At 50.4% G+C, this 18,787-nt stretch overlaps 7 protein-coding genes across 7 annotated transcripts; 5 read left to right on the top strand and 2 right to left on the bottom strand.

Annotated features, from left to right (window-relative positions):
• Positions 1 to 128: 128 nt before the first annotated feature.
• Positions 129 to 2,008, top strand: BO87DRAFT_433561 (NUDIX hydrolase; the record flags this gene model as incomplete). Its single annotated transcript, XM_025627665.1, has 5 exons — positions 129 to 155; positions 361 to 503; positions 559 to 617; positions 797 to 1,183; positions 1,262 to 2,008. The coding sequence occupies 5 exons, from the start codon at positions 129 to 131 to the stop codon at positions 1,594 to 1,596; spliced, it is 951 nt and encodes a 316-aa protein (XP_025481220.1). The 3' UTR covers positions 1,597 to 2,008.
• A 3,318-nt stretch (positions 2,009 to 5,326) lies between these two features.
• Positions 5,327 to 5,693, top strand: BO87DRAFT_22752 (uncharacterized protein). The gene has a single exon (XM_025618735.1). It carries the CDS (start codon positions 5,471 to 5,473, stop codon positions 5,657 to 5,659), a length of 189 nt encoding a protein of 62 aa, XP_025481219.1. The 5' UTR covers positions 5,327 to 5,470; the 3' UTR covers positions 5,660 to 5,693.
• A 608-nt stretch (positions 5,694 to 6,301) lies between these two features.
• BO87DRAFT_375358 (uncharacterized protein) lies at positions 6,302 to 8,023 on the top strand. The gene has a single exon (XM_025623016.1). The coding sequence runs from the start codon at positions 6,338 to 6,340 to the stop codon at positions 7,715 to 7,717; it is 1,380 nt and encodes a 459-aa protein (XP_025481218.1). The 5' UTR covers positions 6,302 to 6,337; the 3' UTR covers positions 7,718 to 8,023.
• A 1,190-nt stretch (positions 8,024 to 9,213) lies between these two features.
• On the bottom strand, positions 9,214 to 10,256 carry BO87DRAFT_305149 (Fe-S cluster assembly protein Dre2; the record flags this gene model as incomplete). The annotated part of the gene is made up of 2 exons (XM_025619308.1): positions 9,214 to 9,521; positions 9,590 to 10,256. 2 exons carry the CDS (start codon positions 10,254 to 10,256, stop codon positions 9,214 to 9,216), a joined length of 975 nt encoding a protein of 324 aa, XP_025481217.1.
• A 2,085-nt stretch (positions 10,257 to 12,341) lies between these two features.
• On the top strand, positions 12,342 to 16,136 carry ams1 (alpha-mannosidase). Its single transcript, XM_025623015.1, has 4 exons — positions 12,342 to 12,621; positions 12,713 to 13,221; positions 13,316 to 15,308; positions 15,356 to 16,136. The coding sequence occupies exons 1-4, from the start codon at positions 12,476 to 12,478 to the stop codon at positions 15,975 to 15,977; spliced, it is 3,270 nt and encodes a 1,089-aa protein (XP_025481216.1). The 5' UTR covers positions 12,342 to 12,475; the 3' UTR covers positions 15,978 to 16,136.
• Positions 16,017 to 17,411, bottom strand: BO87DRAFT_375355 (chromatin modification-related protein EAF6/MEAF6). The gene is made up of 3 exons (XM_025623014.1): positions 16,920 to 17,411; positions 16,612 to 16,851; positions 16,017 to 16,504 (listed from the first exon to the last, which is right to left on the bottom strand). Exons 1-3 carry the CDS (start codon positions 17,256 to 17,258, stop codon positions 16,253 to 16,255), a joined length of 831 nt encoding a protein of 276 aa, XP_025481215.1. The 5' UTR covers positions 17,259 to 17,411; the 3' UTR covers positions 16,017 to 16,252.
• Positions 17,412 to 17,725: 314 nt separating this feature from the next.
• BO87DRAFT_305032 (low-affinity Cu transporter) lies at positions 17,726 to 18,627 on the top strand (the record flags this gene model as incomplete). Its single annotated transcript, XM_025619304.1, has 4 exons — positions 17,726 to 17,803; positions 17,925 to 18,123; positions 18,265 to 18,445; positions 18,510 to 18,627. 4 exons carry the CDS (start codon positions 17,726 to 17,728, stop codon positions 18,625 to 18,627), a joined length of 576 nt encoding a protein of 191 aa, XP_025481214.1.
• Between the last annotated feature and the right edge of the window lie 160 nt (positions 18,628 to 18,787).

The following is an 18,787-nucleotide window of genomic DNA, read 5'->3' as shown; positions in this document are numbered from 1 at the left end:
TCCTCCATCATCATCACCATCGCATACTGCACCGCCAATTCTACTCTTCCCCACGGATCATTCTCCCTCGCACCTTCAGCAGTCAAAGCCACTTCTACACCTCTCCTAACGTCGCAGATCCCACTACCATGCCCCCTCTAAACCCAACTTCGCAGGTACATCATCCTACATCCTACATCTTTATAATATACCTACCTCCTCTCATCTACACAATACACCCCTCCCCTAAAATCAAATGACGTAACATCGCCAAACTCAATCTATCAATAACAAACCAACCAAAATAACACACTCACTCTGTAAGCAAACTAATTACTAAGTCCTTAACTAACAATGTAAATCGCAGAAAGCCATCGCCAGATTAAGAAGCTATACTCCCCCGCCGACAACTTATACCTCGGTCCCGTTGTCACGCCGCGCCGCAGTACTGGTGCTGCTGTATGCGGACCAGAAGGGGGACTTGAGGGTTGTGTTGACGATGAGAGCGGCAACGTTGAGGTCTTGTATGTATACCTGCACACCTCTTTCCACTAATAGTCGCTTGATTCGGTGTTGTAGATGGAGCAGTGTGGCTAATTGTGATATGACAGATGCTGGACAGGCTGCTTTACCGGGTGGTAAGTTGTCTCTCACTTTCTTTTCTAATCCCATATGGCACAGCCATCTCTCTAAGGGGTTGTTATGTGTGCTACGTACGATGATAGAAATATTCTTCCTATGATCTACCGTAGCAACACGCTATATGCTATATGCTACATCACATTGATATCAAACCCGAACTAAACCAAAAACACAGGCCGCGCCGACTCCCTATCAGAAACGCCCATCCAAACCGCGCGCCGGGAAGCTAAAGAAGAGATCGGCCTCCCCGAACACGACGAGCACCTACCTCGGCCCTTCACGGTCGAGCATCTCTGCGAGTTCCCAGCCAACCTAGCGCGAACGGAACTAGTCGTTCGGCCATGTGTGGCGCTACTGCATTCATTCGATGAGCTGACGGGCGAGAATGCCGATCCTGAAGTCTCGCTGATCCCGAGGTTGGATGCGCGCGAAGTCGCGGCGGTGTTTACGGCGCCGTTTCGCAATTTCTTGCGCTGTAGGGATATGGAGGATTGGGGTGATGGGGATCCGACGGAGTGGTATAAGGGGGCTTGGACGGAGTGGCATCAAGAGAATTGGAAGAGTGAGTATTATTACTTTTTTTGGTTTGTTTGCTTGCTTGCTTTCTTGTTTGTTGGGTCGTGTTGTGGTGGCTGACTAGGAGCAGTGCATCAATTCTTCGTCCCTGTTCGGCCTAAAGAAGTGGTTAAGCCGAAGACAAGGACGGAGGAACAGAAAGAAGCGGTTAGTCAGTTGGAGGAGCAGGAGAAGGCCTCGCAGGTTACTCGGTACCGGGTGTTTGGGATGACGGCGCGGATGTTGGTTGATGTGGCGCGGGTTGCGTATGCCGAAGAGCCGGAATTTGAGCACAATAGTCACTTTGGGGATGAGGCGATCATTGAGAAGTTAAGGAAGATGGGCCGGTTAAGTCCGATTCGGAGGACAGGGGATCAGTTGACTAGGCGGGATATGGAGATGGCGGCTAAACTTAGTTGATACTTATAGTACTTATTGGATCTCTGTGTTGATAGCCTTATTTAGAGACCATCCATACTTTATACTTGAACGAGCCCTATGAATTAAATCAACGGCAAAGAGAATAGATGTCTCTTACAACACCCATAGAACATCACCACGCGAGCCCAGCATCACTAGATCAAACACAACCACAACCACATCAGCACACCCCCCCTGAGATACATGCAATGTCCATCCCCTTATCTCCCCTCCCACTCCGCTTGCCATTATCACCCCATCCCCATCCTGCAAACACCCGTCCAACAGCACTAAACAATGCATAGGTATTTGAATTTGCAATAACCGTGATGGCATCCCACGCACACGTCCACGCATGCATATCATGCATTTCGCATCCAAATCCTATCGGCTAAAACCGCTCTGCAGTTGATTATTTCCCCATGTTTTGATTGATACTAGCTATTTCCGGACGCAAACAATTCTTTAGATTTTATTTGTTGGTTACACAAACGATGAATACGGACACGGAGGGATTTGTCATTGTGAGCGTGGCGTGTGCAGGGTGGTGGTGGTAATGGCGAGTGGCTGAGTTTTGATTTGGGCTAGGCTACTTAGTGGTATGTGGATGGATGTGTGATTACTTATGGGAAAGGGGGAAGTACTTCTTTGCTGTTGAGGGGTTAATAGTTGGTAGAAGAGATTGTGCCTGGTGAGATACGTTTGGTAAGGGGCATGGTTTGATGTGAGTAGTAGTATATTTGGTTGGGGGTGAATGTGTGGGTTAAGGTAGATGGATTGAGAGGAGTAGGTGTATGTTGAGTGGTGGTTCATTGTAATTTGGTCAGTAGAGGTCGTGTTCTGCTCATGGCTCGTGGTTATTGTACTAAGTGGGATACGATGGCATTGGTACACCTGGAAAGAAGACTTGTAAGTGGTGGCTTTTCCATTGAGATACAAGATTAATGGAATGTGAAAGAGTAGATGCCAGCACTCAGAGGGGGTGAAGTTTAATGTTTGCTGGGGCTATCGCTGCACGTGGTCAGGTCTGTTCACTCATGGGATCAGCTCGATTGGCTTTGATACTGCAGCTCGCATTCTCCGTCCAAGTATGATGACCATCAGCACGGGTCTGGCTGTGGCTCAAGCAGTGCAGGCAATTAATGTGTACTACAAAGCTGGACTACTACAGCCAATGCCAGATCATTTTCACAAGCAGCCGCTTGGTATCACGGTGAGGGTGTCATCTCAGCCTGATTTCAATCGTGACCGACCCCAAAGTAATGCAGCAACTATCTATATTTGCAATACTGGCTCAACCTCATTGGACTCGCGGGCTGTGTGGCATGCCCGTGTTGACCATGATGAAATGTCACTCTAAACTCACTTTGATTTCCGATACTCACTTGCCGCCAGCCACTCGAGTCTTCGGAAAGTCTACTAGTGGGGAATGTCTCTGGAGGGTGTATTAGGGTTAGGAATGCCATGCTTGCCAAACCTTGTCTGCTCGCCTAACGCGGATGAGAGTAAGACATCCCATACAACGATGCTAGCGTCATTAATCTCTCATCGCTAGTGGAGATTGACACTTGAGTTAGCTTTGCCAACGGTGCTAGTCTCAGGAAATCAAATCTAGACTTCCGTATTCCCGAAAACGGGCAATTCGCGAAATCTGCGACATCACAGGTTGAATGAGGAGGCCGTCAGCTAACTACTGATACTGATTGGCTTGCATTGCCTGCAGCAGCATGGCTTGGCTGCCATGGGACCAGCCTCAATCCGACAGTGATCTGAAACGGGTCGGGTATGCCCGTGAGTGGAATGCTGGGCCGCTATCTTGAATGCTGGCGGTGGGTAGCCTGGCCGTAAAGGCCCCACTCCGGCTCTAAGCTTGAACGATTCCAGAAGACTTGCATCTTGGTGCATTCTCTCTTGCCTCATCATGAGCTCATGCTTATTGCTGGAGTGGATCGATCGAATGAGTTGTCGTCTCAGTGGAGCTGATGAGATAGCAGATTCAGCGCGTACCGCGACAGCCAGCCTCTAGCCACCCCCACCGTCTGTTCTGCTCAGCTCCCCTCAGGCTCAGCTGCACCACGATTCGATGATGTCCGAACTATGCCCGCCCGGGTCCGTTGCATCATCCAGCTGCCCAATCTCTCTGTCGCGACGGACGAATGTGGAGCTGCTGTTTTGGCATTCTCTGAGCTATCTCCGGTCGAATGGGGGGCCATCAGGATAGTTGCCTGGACTCCGATGGGGCTATCTGGCGTGACCACGTAGCAGTATCCCGAGCGGAGGGAACGAACAGTGGAGGATGGGAGGAACGAGGCGTATCGCGGCGTGGACTGTGAGACGCTGGGGATGACCTATCCAAAGAATGCTGAGAGCGAGACCGGCCTGAAGCACGTGTCCTGACTGGATGGACCTGTCATAGAGAAATGAGTTCTAGTTTACCTCATCGGCAGTGATTACCCTGCTGGAAAGTAGGGTGGCTGAGGCTAGGGGGATGTTCTAGAAAACCCGAGGCGTCATTCGTCGGTTGGTTGCCGTCTATCTGCCCTGATGAGAGGTGATTACCGACACTGATCCTTCTGGTCTGTGGTGAAGCCAGAAGAATGTCATGCTGGATAGACTATCTGTGTTACCTGTCATATAGGAGAGTATATGTACCTTTCGAACTAAGGGGAAGAAAAAGAAAAGAAAAGAAAGAAGCAGGGATAAGCAACGAAGAAGAGAAGCAGCTAGGGGAGTAAGTCAACGCGACTAAGAAAACTAGGCCACGCTAAGCGTGCAGAGAAGAGGGACAGAAGCAAAAGGGAAGAGGGTCTGTCAAAGGCGATCTCCATACCGCAATATGATCTATCTTGTGTGATTCCCTACAGTGAGTATGCGTGTCACTTTTCTATGCAGACTTTTCTTTTTTCCGTCTCTTTTCTTTTGTCTTTTTAGTTGACAAAAGACGAGGGGACATGCTGAATAGTTAAGCCATCATTGCGGAATTAAGTTCAATTGAGTGCAGGGATAGAAGAGTAAGCAACGTGAAATGCCAAAAGTCAGTTAGGTAGATAGCAGAAAATGAGAAAGTAAAAAGCAAAAGAGTAAGAAAGAGTGTGCAAGCTGAAAGGCTGAAGGATGAGGGCTGTGGAGGAGGGCAACCAGGGATAAGCGGCGTCCAGGTTTCTTTGTTTGACTGGCAACGACCAGCGCGACTAGTACTTAGTTTAGTTGGTTTAGTTGAGTCGATTAGTGTTGATCCAACTAAGAATCACTAAGAATAAACCCGCCATGCCATGAACCATTCAGATCCCATTTCTGACGGAAGGAAAGGATCGACTTCCGGGGTTCAGTAATCAGCAATCCAGCAATCAGCAAGCAAGTAAGCTGGGATCACTCGGCGACTCCAGAATTGTTGGTTATTGCGCTTCGTATTCTTCCCCGGCCCTAACCCGATCTTTCCCCCATCCATCAAATGTCTGGACCTTCCCATGTCTATCTTTCTCTCAGCCTCTGTGTCAATTGTGTTCTTCCTAACTTCCAAATCATTCAATCAATATTCTATCTAGAGCCAGAACCAGAATTTCCGGTAATTGTAGACGAAAAGTGAACGGAAATCACCCTAATGGCGCGCCCCTCAGCAAGCCCACCCACACACCATCCACACACACCATCCACACCCCCCGGTCCATCCCTTGCATGAGGGTGTCACTCTCATGAGGCTATTCCCGCCCATGATGATGACCACGACGATCCCATCCTGCAGTTCGGCCAGGAACTGCCCTTGAGATATGTCGCTTTTTATTTTTGCTTTTTAAATATTTATTTTAATTTTTTATCCCATGGATTTTCCCAAAATTCTACATGGACTCCGCCCCGAACTCCTTGGGATCTAGGGATGAACGGCCGGACCAGCCAGACGGAGCTTGACGAGCTGCATATGGCGACCCTCCCTGATGGATCCCATCACATCCATCCGCTGCTGAGTTTCTTGTCGTCGGCCTCGTTCTCCTCTTCTTCCTTCTTCCTTCTTCCTCTAATGATTATTATTTTTATGATTATTATTATTAAACCCATCTCCCTTTAAACTCCATCCTATCGTCTCCCTTCTCTCTCCCCTTCTTCTTCTCCCTTCCTCCCTTCTTCGTTCATCTTCATTCCTTTCTTTTTGCCTTTCCCCTCGTTCTCTTCTTGTTGAACCATGGTCCCGGCGGGTTCTTTATCTCTACACTGCCGGATAAAGACACTGGCCACAGGCTGACTGACTGACTTGCACGGGTGACGGTCGTGTGATTGTTTGCTTGCCCTGCTTGCTGGCCTGTCATCCTGGACGCCAAAAAAAGGTTAAAATCGCATCAAGACCGGCGACTGGCGAGCAAAGTCAAAAAAGCAACGACGCTGGCCGTATTCGGGTCACAATTTTGGTACTTCGCCTACGGAGAACATCCAAATCGGGCCCATTTCCCTCCCGGCTGGTGCCTCTCGCTGGTTATCTTTCTCTTCTTCGGCTTCTTTCTCTTCACTCCTTCTGCTTCTTGGTTCTGCTTGTCTTTCCCTTGCCACGTTTTTCTCTATTCTTTCCCCCCATCCTTCCGGAGGGGGAAAGGTCTTTTGAGACATCCCTTCCCCTCCCTTCGTGCCAACTCTATAAACTATCTCCTGGCACTGCCAACGATATACTTCCCAGTTCCTGGCCCGAGCCACGGGAATATTACTCCCCACTCCCAACCCCCCCCCCCCCCTCTCCATCTAGCACAACAGCATCATGCTTTCTCCGTCCTCGTTGGCACTTCCTAGACAGGCCCCTCCAGTGAGGCCCTCTCGGTCCTTGGAGGGACTAGAGCAAGTCGTTCCTCCTCGAGTGCCAGTGCCCCCTGCTCGCCCGGCACTGCGACATATTGATAAGCCGCTCCCTGAGCTGCCTCCCAAGCCACTGCCTGAGACCCCGTCGATGGATGAGGGCTCCACTGCATGGAGTGATGACAGTAGTACCATTTCCAGCTTCTACGATGACAGCCGACGCTTTTCGGCGGATTCGTCCGAGAGTTACCCTGTTTTTGTCCGCTCTGGTTCGGACGATCTGTCCGAGCTTGTCGATCATCCACCCACTACCGGGCCCATCGACCCGTACCAGCATGACGACCATCACCAGCACCACAATGACCATCCAAAGTCCGCACCCTTCGCCATCACCACTACTTTCCTCCACGATGACCACTCCGACCGAGCCCAACCCTGGGTCGCTAACCGGGTTGGCCCCAACCATTACTTCCGGGAGAAGAAATGGGACTTTTTCCCTGAGCTGGCTACTCCGTCGGCTCTCCCGGCATCCCCGCGTTTTCCCACTCACCCCCGCAAAAAGAACGGCAGTAAACTGAACCTCACCGTGTTCGACTTCGCCAGCCGCAACCGTTGGAACTCATCCGATCGAAGTGGACGCGCCCTCGCTCAGGACGTGCGCAATTCCATTCGCTCCTATGTGCAACGGCGCTTGTCGAAAAATTCCCTGGAACGAAACAAGAGCAATCGGTCCTCACCCCCCACAGCAGGTTCAGTGGATCCTGTGCGCACCCCCACGCCATCGAGCAAGATCACCACCACCGACGAATATTATCATCCTGGAAGTCCAAGGTCTCCTCTGAGCCCAGTGGATGTCTCACCCTCGAATAAACGCCTATCGCGCATGTCCACTCGCTCAACCATGGGTGCGCGCGGCCCGCACCCGCGGCCTCTGGCGTCCCCACGGAAGAAGCAGCTAGCAGTGCCGATGTCGCCGTATCAGAAGTACGGTGCGGCGATCTGGGAGAAGCCAGGTCGCGAGAAGCGCATCAGTTACCGACAGAGCCCTAATGTTCGGTTCCCTCGCTATCGGAAACGACGCTCGTCAAAGAAGGGCTTTGTGTCCTCCGCAACGCCACCCCTGACGCCACCCGCCCGGTCTCAACTACAGCAGAACACTCGGGACTGCGTCCGAGCTATCCAAGACGGCACCCATCATATCCTCGACGCCCTTGACGGCGCGCGGAAGAAGATGATCGGGGTGCGAGGCGATCGACGGCACACAGAGCTGAAATCACAAATCCGACTAGTCGGACCAGTCAGTCCATACAATAACAATTACGGACAGACCGATCCATGGATTTAGAACGAAAAGCTCACTATCTCTCCTCTCAGACTTTCCTTTCTCGTTCCGTCTTCTTTCCTTTCTATGTTTATGATATCCCATTCGCTTCATTGTCCATGTTATCCAATTAGCCTGTCCTTATTATTTCCGGTCACTCTCTACGTCTACAACTCTCGTCTTGTCCTGCAACTCTAGTCATTACCGTGATATCCCGTTGGCATTTTCAGGGTCTCTGCTTGGCGTTGGGGATGCACCTATAGATGCTTTATCTATAGCCACTTCAACTTTTTGGTATATTACATTGAGGAATACTAGCTTATAATGACCCAATATCGAATCTTATCATCTACAACCCAAAACAGTCAGACTAATCGTCCAATAATCGCAGTAATTGAATACACCGCACCCCACCCAAAAGAATGCAACCCATACTGTAAGATGATAATGCAACACGTGCCCTATCCCTTACATATCAATCCCCAATACTTGCATATGCAGCACCCGCACATGATCTGACTAGGAAATTCTCCTGGATCAAATGTCTCTCTTTCCTTTCCCTAACCCTTGCCCTGTCTTTCACCCCCTAGGCACAAAATTAAACACAATGTCAGTATCCGTTGACAACCATAGACATTTGTAATTTGCTACTGAAACATCATATATCTCTGACCAACTCAAATCACCCAAGTCTTTCATCCCTATCCATAATATAGAAATACATTCATCGTGGCTGTAGCTGTACGTATCTGTAGTCTTAAGCATGCAAATAAATTTACGATACCTGTGCATACTGTGTAAACCCTTGCTTCGAATACTAACCCTTTAAGCTAGCTATAATATCAGCTGATTAGCTGCTTAGTAGATACTATATTATCTTTCTTCTATAGTAGGAGTGTATTATAGATTTGTAGTGATCTAGGGATGGGGTGGATGGATAATGCTGTGCGACTTCTAACTCATTCCAGTGGATTTGTGGTGTTGTGTTACTTTTGGGTTTTGTTTCTTGGGAGATTTTGTGCTAGTATTTGCCATGATTGTGGGGATGGATGGAATTGGGATTTGGATGTGGTGTATTTACTACTACTAGTACGGAGGAGGAGGTAGGTAGGAGGGATAAGGTGAGTGTGTGGGAGTGGGAGTGGGATGGTGGGAATGAGGTTCGTGCTTGGGGCTCTGTCAATGGGTTTGAATTCGATGGTGTGGGCAAGTTGCTGGATTGCATATTATACTTATTTTTTGCTGGAAGGTGCAGTACTGCATGTGCAGTAAGGTTACAACTATTCTGTTTATCAAGCGATGCAATAGGAACGAATAGTAGGTCACTGATATTCCTAAATGCAACCCTATATATTTCATAGAGTTAGGTCATGATAAATCAAAGGCTAAACTAAGATACTAAGGTATTCTATTTTATCCTGCGCCCAACCATCGCCTGTCCAAGCAAACCAACCAGCCAACCCACAAGGAACCGAAATTAATAAAGAGACCCGACCTGAGAAGAACTGAAAAGGAAGCTTTCACAACTGCGCAACGTTTTCCAGGATCTGCACCTCCTGGCCCGGCTTGAATGCCGGCAATCCGATGAACGGACAGCCCGCGCACCGGAAGGCATCGCCCAGGGCGCAGTTTCCACACGAGCCTGTCTTACCCTGAACGGTAAAGTCCAGCTCGTTCAGGTCCTCCGTTTCCAGCTTCATCACGTTCAGAGCCTTGTCTGCCTTCTCCCGCTCCGCTTGTTCCTCTGCCTCGAGTCGTGCTGCGAGTCCGCACGTGCAGTCCTTGCAGGCGCGACGCCGGCGGCCGGGCTTGGGCTGGCATTCGGGGGCTGTGATGCATGCATTGTTAGCATGGTTCAAATTCCACAAGAATTATCGAGGTATGAATGGGACTTACGCTGAATAGGTCTCTTCAAATCCTCATCCGACAGCAGGGTATCCTCGTCGATCAGATCATCGTCGTTCTCGTAATCGTCGTCATTATTAATCATGCCCACAGTGACAGGCTGCACGGGCGGGGCAGGCGCAGGTGCAGGAGCAACGGTCTCTGTCTTCACAGCATCCTTCTTCTTCCCATTGCGTCGCAGAGGAATCGCGAACGACTTGGGCTGGTCCATCTTCTCAAATCCGGCATCGGTCTTGATCAGCCCCGCCAAGACCGCCTCGCGCTCCTCGGCCTCTCCGAAAAAGTTATCCTGGGTCTGTAGCTTCGCTCCCGCCTTCATACAGGGAACTAACGCGGTGTAGACATCCCGCGTGAGCAGGTGGAGAGCCTCCGACCGCCGCGTGCCATCGGTATCGGTTAGGACGACAATGTGATCGTAGGTGTTGGCGGGGAGGGAAACGAAGCCGGCAGATATGCGGTCAAGCATCTGCAAGTCGGTTGTGGAGCGGTCAAAGGTAGTGAAAAGGTCCCGGAGCTTCTCTTCTTGAGTGGCGATGGAGGGGGGAGCGAGGAGGAGAGTGCGCTTGGAGGGGCTGCCGGTCGACATGGGCTGGAAGGAGGGGGCGGGTGCCATGTCGAAATCAGGCGTTGTGTCGATGGTCACGAACGAGGGAGCCATTGTGTCGGTCTACCTGCGAGTTCGTCCGTGAAGGGAGAAGGGAGAGGAGATAGTTGGGGTATAAATGGAAGGGAGTGGAAATTGAGGTTCAAAAGTGATCAGTGGCCGTGATCGGATGCTCGTTTTGGGTTTCGTCTGGCTGACTCAATTGTCATCTGACGGCGTTGTGATTGGGTGGCGGGGAAAGTGGCAGAGATTGTGTTTTGACGGTTATCAGCGAATTTTCGGAGTTATCTGATGATGGGGGATTACAAATCGAGGCACACGCCTGCAACCCCCGAGGAAATAGCTAGGTGATAGTCCGATGGCGGTGGTGGGATTTGTTTCCTCCTTTAGGAAAGTCGATGTCAGTGGGTTTTAATTTCTGGGAGGTTCTCTTTGACTCCGAGTGATTTTTTAGCAGATTTTCTCCCCTCCACTGCCCCGCACCTATATTACTTTGGCCCGGTTGCTATTGCCCTGCTCGCTGTCCGTGGAAAATTGTCACGGGAATTCCTTGGCCTTTCTGGGTTTAGCGCTACTGGGCTGCTGCCCAAGCTGGCTGACTAATGGAGATCCTTCAAAACCCCGCTTGTTCATGATGTCACTCAGAGAGTGTCTGCCATCGGCAAGAAGAATATTTATTAGTCAGTAACTGATGTTCGCGGTGAAATGCTCTCATAAATGATAGAAAAAGCCCATTATTGGCGAGTGAGACGGTTGTCTGCCCAAGAGCCGCTGTTTTCTCCAGCGTGGGGTGCAGTTTAACCTTAAATTGTTTCCAGAAATGGAAACCCGGAGGGCGAAGTACTATACGGTCATGTGATACGGCTGATAGCTGATGGTCTCTCCGACCATGACGTTGGAAGATTCAATTGCAACAACATTATCTCGGGGGAACAAGACTTTGATGCCCCTACTAGTGAGGGATACAGACTTTTCTGATGCAGCTACAACACAAGCTGATACGCCAACGGCTCTAAGCCGACTAAAGGGCAGAAAGAGTGACCCGAACCTAACTCCATCACCGGCCACCCTAAAGGTGGATAACACTTGCAGAAAAAGTCTGCTCGAAAAATTATAAATACGATCTTAATCATACTTAAAGTAGGCGATGCTCACTGCCACAATTTTCAAGTATGGCCTTTGCCTTTGACATTGCTACAAGCACCCCACTAATCGTGCTGCTATTTACTAGTATATGTACTGCTTGTGTTCCTGGTCCATAGTACAATGTTGATCTTCTCGGAGCTCGATACATATGTCGATCAATCGTGATGAAGTATCTGGATGCCAAGGGCTAGTTGTGGACATTGGACAGTTTAAGAAGAGAGGCAGCTATCCTGAGTTTGCTCAGCGACCCAGTCACACTACTATCGATTTCAGCAGATATTGCAGTCTTATCGCCCAAGAAGATGTTCCTCGATCGTTTGATAGAACGATGTGTGCAATGGCTGCAATATACTGATGCAGGAGGTAAGTTTTATCACGGTGCTATAGTCCCGTCAGACCTCTACCTCGCAAGCGGCCACTGCCATTGAGTACGATGGCGATGTGCCAACTAAAGACTGCCTATCGATGTTATCCATCAAAAAGTAACAGTTCAGCGCGCTAGGTCTGGTCGGCCTTCTAAGAGCATGTGGCTGGGACGCCCGAACGTTGGCAGACAAGGGTCAACTCACTATGGCAGGGTCATGTCAATCCTAGTTGACACCCAATATATTAGCTCATATTGCGGTAAGTAGAAGGCCAGGTAGACATCGTATTGTTGTGCAGCCTTCGTAAGCTCGGGGTGGTCGGACGCGAGCCTTCGAGCTTGATGGATGTCTGTGCTTGGGTCAGTATACCACACTATTATCATCCATCCAAATCCGACTAAACTTCACAAACCAATTTAATGCTCTCACCAAAACACTAATATTTCAAAAATTGAAAATTGACAATGTATCTGTTCACACCATCTTTCTATTGTCTTCCGCAAAAGGCAATGGGGAATGAATGGCTGACATAACAGCCACCCCGGATCAGCACAGGAATGCCTGCATCCAACGTCATGTCACCTGCCCTGTCGTGTTCCTGGCCGTTCCTGGCGACTCCTCACTTCCCCTCTTCTTTCCTTTGAGCAAACTCCCTCCTCTTTTGATCATCCGATTCATTCGAATCTATCAAATGTTTTAAATTATCAATCGTTGCATCCAAATCTGTTTATCCCATCACTCCACTGATCTAGACCCGCTACCATGGGTGGAGACGTTCCCCGGCAAGCTCCCAGCGCCCTTCCCCAGACTCCCGCCGGCCCAGTCGGTCAACGCATCAAGAGCATCTACACCGACCGTCTCAAGCAATTCACCGCCACCGGACAGTACGAAGGCCAGAACCTCATCTCGTAAGTACATTCTCATTGTGGTCTTATTGCACACATTTCTCATTCTTCCGATCGTCTATCTTGCGTCCGAACTATACTAAAGATTTACTAGCAAGCTGAACGAGGCCGTCAATTCCGACGAAGACCATGTCAAGCTTTCGGTATACTCCGTCCCTGACCTTCAGCGCCCAACTTTCAAAGAGGCTACCTCCAATGAATTTAAACCTACCCACATCGGAGCATCGTTCGGGCCAAGCTGGTCCACTCATTGGTTCCGCATCCGCCTGACGGTCCCGGAGGACATGCGCAAAAAGGAACGCCTGGAGTTTCACTGGGATGCAAACAACGAGGGTCTAGTCTGGACGGAAGAGGGTCGACCACTTCAAGGTCTCACTGGTGGCAACGAGCGTATCGAGTGGATCATCCCCGATGCCTGGCGGGATGGGAAGGAACATACCTTCTACATCGAGATGGCCTGCAATGGCATGTTTGGAAATGCGCCTGGGGGTGATTCCATCCAGCCGCCCAACCCTAACAAATACTATACTTTGCACAAAGCTCAAATCACGGCCGTCAACCTAGAGGCACGGGCATTGTTCTACGACTTCTGGATTATTGGAGGTATGTTCGGACCAGTAACTTTAAGCAGCTTGTGCCGCTATTGGCTGCTAGGCGATAGACTATCCCGTCGTTGGTTACTGACTTGGTACACTAGATGCGGCCAGGGAATTCCCTGGTGATGGCTGGGAGTCGCATGAGGCCAATATGGTCGGCAATGCTATCATTGATGCGTTCATTGCTGGGGAAGGCAGCAATGAATCAATCAAGGAGGCACGCAAAATAGCCCAGAAGTACCTGGGTAGTAAAGTAGATTCTTCCCAAGTGTACGAGACCGACACGGAACCCATCGTCTACGCTATCGGGCATTGCCATATTGATACTTGCTGGTTGTGGCCCTGGGCGGAGACTAAGCGTAAGGTTGCCCGGTCCTGGTCAAACCAATGTGATTTGATGGACCGATACCCGGAGCATCGCTTCGCTTGCTCGCAGGCACAGCAGTTCAAGTGGCTCAAACAATACTATCCATCTGTCTTTGAACGCGTCAAACAGTGGGTTAAGAAAGGTCACTTCCAGCCTATCGGTGGCAGCTGGGTCGAGCATGACACCAATATGCCCAGCGGAGAGTCGCTGGTGAGACAGTTTCTCTACGGCCAACGCTTCTTTGAGAGAAACTTCGGTGAACGCTGTACAACCTTCTGGCTCCCGGATACCTTTGGCTACTCTACGCAGATACCTCAGATCTGTCGTCTAGCCGGTATGAGTCGCTTCCTCACCCAAAAGCTCAGTTGGAATAATATCAACAACTTCCCACACACCACATTCCTCTGGGTTGCACTCGATGGGAGCCAGGTTATGTGCCACATGCCACCAGCGGAGACATACACTGCGAGCGCTCACTTTGGTGACGTGAAGCGTAGCGTGACTCAACACAAGTCAATGGACAACGACAACACGTCACTCTTAGTATTCGGCAAGGGCGATGGTGGTGGCGGGCCAACCTTTGAACATCTGGAGAAGCTGCGCCGCTGCCGCGGTCTCAGTGACAAGGTTGGCTTGCTTCCTCGTGTCAAGATGGGAAATTCGGTCGATGAATTCTTCGCAAAGCTCGAGAAGAAGGTAGAACAAGGTACCCGCTTCGCAACGTGGTATGGTGAATTATATTTCGAACTACATCGGGGTACATATACCACGCAGGCCAACAACAAACGGGGAAACCGCAAGTCAGAGTTCTTGCTTAGGGAGATTGAATACCTTGCTACTCTCGCTACTCTTGAGCAGCCTGCCGACAAGTATAAGTACCCCAAGGGGGAAATTGACGAGATGTGGGAAGATGTACTTCTGTGCCAATTTCATGATTGCCTCCCCGGTAGCAGCATCGAGATGTGCTACGATGACTCCAAAGAGCTATACAAGAAGGTTTTCGAAATTGGCAACAAGGTTCGGAAGGAAGCCCTCCAAGCTCTTGGATTTGGCAGCAGCACCGCTAAGGGTCTTGTCGCAATCAACACATTGCCCTGGCCTCGCTCAGAAGTAGTCAAGGTCCCTGCTGATTTTACAACTGCGGGTGGCCCTAGGTACGCCATTGTCAGTGGTGAAAGTGGTCCTATCAAGGGCCAGCTTCCTACAGTTTCGAGCAGAGCGCCTGCTGTGACTGTTTCCGAGATCGAGCCCGGTGTTTTCCGTTTACAGAATGAAAAACTGAGGGTAGATGTGCACGACGGAGTCATCACATCGTTGTACGATCTGGAGGAAAAGCGCGAAATCGTTGCCAAGGGCGAAAAGGCTAATCAGCTTGTCATTTTCGACGATAAACCACTCTACTGGCAAGCGTGGGACGTTGAGGTCTTCCACCTCGAATCGAGGAAAGAGTTGCAATCCGGGAAGACTACTGTCGCTGAAAACGATCCATATCGTGTCAGCGTGGTCACTGAGACCCGCATAAGCGACAAGAGCTGGGTCAAGACGACTATCAGCCTGGCTGCTGCCGTTGGAGACCAGCCATCCTATGTTGAGATGGAAAGTGAAGTTGAATGGCGGGAGACTATGAAGTTCCTCAAGGTCGAATTCCCTGTCGACATCACGAACACACAAGCATCGTACGAGACTCAGTACGGAATCATCAATCGCCCTACTCATTACAACACCAGGTATTTCTACCCTTCTTTCCACATATGCAGGTGCTAATAGGCTACAGCTGGGACATGGCCAAGTTTGAAGTGTGCTGCCACAAGTGGGCAGATCTGTCTGAGCATGGCTACGGTGTCTCGATCCTCAATGATTCCAAGTATGGGTTTGCAACTTGCGGTAACATGATGCGCCTCTCCCTGCTTCGTGCCCCGAAGGCACCAGATGCTCATGCAGATATGGGCCATCATCGTATCCGTTACGCGATTCTCCCGCACGCAGGACCCCTGGACCATCGCACGATCCGCGCAGGGTACAGCTTTAACCATCCTCTTGCCTTGGAGCCCGCATCTGGTCAGGAGGCAAGCGATGCGTTTAAGTCTATCTCGCTGGACGGTTCCCCGTCACTCGTGTTGGACACAGTGAAGCGCGGTGAAGACGATGAAGACGTGTCTCGTGACGAGCTGCCACGGCGTGCCGGGAAGAGCGTCATCCTCCGCATCTACGAGTCCCTAGGTGGTAAGAGCCGTGGCACCATCAATACCAAGCTCCCCGTCAAGAAGGCATGGAAGTGCAATATCCTTGAGGATGACGAGACGAGCCTGGTCTTGTCCAAGAGTGATGCACAGACCACGAGCATTGATATCGAGCTGAGAGCCTTCGAGGTCGCGACATGCAGACTGCAGCTGTAGTCAGTCCCCATGCAGTGAAAGGGAAAATTGTCTGTAGTTCCTAACACCAAGTGACATATCTTTTGAGATGTATAGTCTAGCAGAGCAATGCCGATGCAATCTAGTAGTACAGAGGATATCACAGACAAATAGCGAAACCTAGCAAACACAGCGAACTCTTCGAACAAATATAATCAGTAGTTTTCCGCGCGCCACAGCTCCCTATCCAACCCAGCAAAGAACCTACCAACTCCAACCAACTCTCATGAAATCAAACGAAGTAATAAAATGATATATCAATCCCTCCCGTAAGTGATCTTCAACCTCTTCGTAGGCGGCCTATCCCCATCTGTCCCATCATCATCCCCCTTGTCCTTATTACTCGCCGCAGACTTCTTCTTATTCTTCGACGCCTGGCCCCCCTTCACACTATTCGCCGCAGACGATGCATCGCCGTTCCCAGGCTTGCCAGTAGATCCATTATACGTGGAATTCGGGGTCGCGGCATGCGACGGCGTCGTTTGAGCTGATGAAGGTGCGGGTGAATCCTAAACACAAACACAAAAAACCCGTCAGCTTACGCACATCCACACATCCACACAATCGAACACAAAGGGGACGGAAATAGAGAGAAAGGGAAGAAAAGTAATCCTACCCGCATAAAACTCGCGGAACTCCTCGAAAACACACGATCCGCGTCCGACACCGTCGCCTTTCGTCTCGCAGCGCCTCCTCCACCACTCATACTCGATGAGAGGGCAATGCCTGCTCCGCCGATCCCGGCCCCGCTGGATGAGCCCTTGATGTAGTTGTCGAAACCCTTGATGATGTTTCCGGCGGTGGTTTCTTCCAGGTAGGATTGTTCGAAGCGGTAGATTTGGTCTTCGAGTTGGGCCTGTCGTTTATTTGTGTTGGTTCGTGACACGGGGAAGTTGAAGGGGGGGATGGGGGGAGTGTCCGTACCATGCTCTTATCCATTAAACGCTTCTTCTGGAGTGTGTCGCGCAGTTCGCGGCGGAGTTTCTCGTAGTAGGGGAGGCCGCGGTTTGCGGTTGATGAAGCGGAGGAGTCGTTGGATTGGTTGGGGTTGGGATTTGAGGTGTTGTTTGAGGTTGTGTTGTTGTTGGAGTTGAAATTGGAGTTGGAGCTGGAATTGGCATTGTTGTTGTTTGGTGTGGAATTGGGCGCTGTGGAGTTGGTGGTTGTGGTGGAAGTTGGGCCTGCTGTACTGGTCGTTGTTGTTGCTGGTGCTGGGGCGCTTGATGCGGCCGGTGTTGCAGCGGCGGCGGCGGGTTCGGCCATTTTGGTGGTGGGCGACGTGATTGTAGTCGCGGGAAAGCGTCAATGATGGGGAGATTGAGATGGGGGGTCGGTTAGGTTAGATGCGAGCGCGCATTGAAACGAGTGTACTGGTGGAGGTGGTGTCGCGATCTTTAGCATCTAGAAGCGGAAGAGAAGTGGAAGTGAATGAATGGATGGATTGGATGATGATCGCCGCCAGATCTTATCGTTGGTGTTTGACTGGTTTGCATCCGCGTCACATTATCGCTCCGTCAACTTACGTACACCTGGGAGCTGCATCTCCCCATCTCCCTTGCTCTCTTTCCCTCTCTAACTTACCGGTGTGGCTTGCTGGCTTCTTTATCTGGAGAGAGGCTTGTTATATTTGCTACGCTGAAGCTCGCTGTACATATTGTACTTGACTTCGTCATCAACGACTATTCTACTTGTTGGACTTGCTACGGCCTGACTTCGCGATGGATCACTCAATGCATGGCATGATGGACATGGACCATGGTCATGATCATGGTGATATGGATATGGGTGATGGACAGTGCAGTATGAATGTGAGTGTCTTGTAGCTAATCTATAGTGGTTCGAGTGCAAGCGGTGCTGGGAAATGGAGCTCACCATTGCTTGCTACAACGTACTGCTCTCCTAGCTCGTCCGGCTAACGATGCTTGCTAGATGCTGTTCACCTGGTCTACGAAGAACCTCTGCATCGTCTTTCCCCAATGGCGCATTACTAGCACCTGGTCCCTTCTGGGTTCACTTATTGTCATCGTCCTTTTGACGGCCGGCTACGAGGGAATTCGACAGCTTACAAGGCGGTTCGAAGCAGCTCATGCTAGGAGGCTGAGTGCATATACTACGGTTGCTGTGGGAGGTACGTACATCTCAGCATCTATTATGTTTCCTGTATAATGCATGGCGGGGATATTGGAGTCATGGGTTCTTCCACATCTTCGAGCGCTGGTTATTGGTTTGGCCCAACCTTTGCTGGGATGAAGCACCTGACACCGTGAAGGCAGCGAGGTCCACGACGATTCTGCCACGGCCAATGTCCCTTCTAGCCAGACGCTGCCTGCCCCGAACACCGGCTCACCCCTAGTTGTAGGCAGGGATAGCCGGAGGACCGTCGAACAAAGAGGCAAGATCACCATGGCAGCATTGTATGCTGTGCAGGTATTCTATAGCTTTTTCATCATGTAAGACTTCTAATCACCCTCCTATCCACTCCCTCTTCGACTTGGACGAGTTCTAACTGTTCAGGCTGCTCTTCATGACGTACAATGGATTCGTCATGCTCGCAGTTGCCGTTGGTGCCTTTGTGGGATATTTGGCGTTTGGAGACAATACCTCTGCCAGCAAAACAGTTGCTTGTCATTAATGGATTGTAAGCACGAAGGCTTGCCTGAAGTTTTGGCGGGATCCGGGCATATTCTTAGCAGTAGCCTCGTTAGGTAGCTGTGGTCGTCTTGTCGTTTGGAAACAGCATCAGTTGCATACTCGTCTAATGAACATTCATGCGTTCACTTGCAAGCAGCGGA

The sequence above is a fragment of the Aspergillus neoniger genome (genome assembly GCF_003184625.1).
Source record: "Aspergillus neoniger CBS 115656 unplaced genomic scaffold BO87scaffold_11, whole genome shotgun sequence".
Classification (NCBI taxonomy): Eukaryota; Fungi; Ascomycota; class Eurotiomycetes; order Eurotiales; family Aspergillaceae; genus Aspergillus; species Aspergillus neoniger.
The sequence above is the reverse complement of the archived record's forward strand: the minus strand, read 5'-3'. Positions and strand labels throughout refer to the sequence as shown.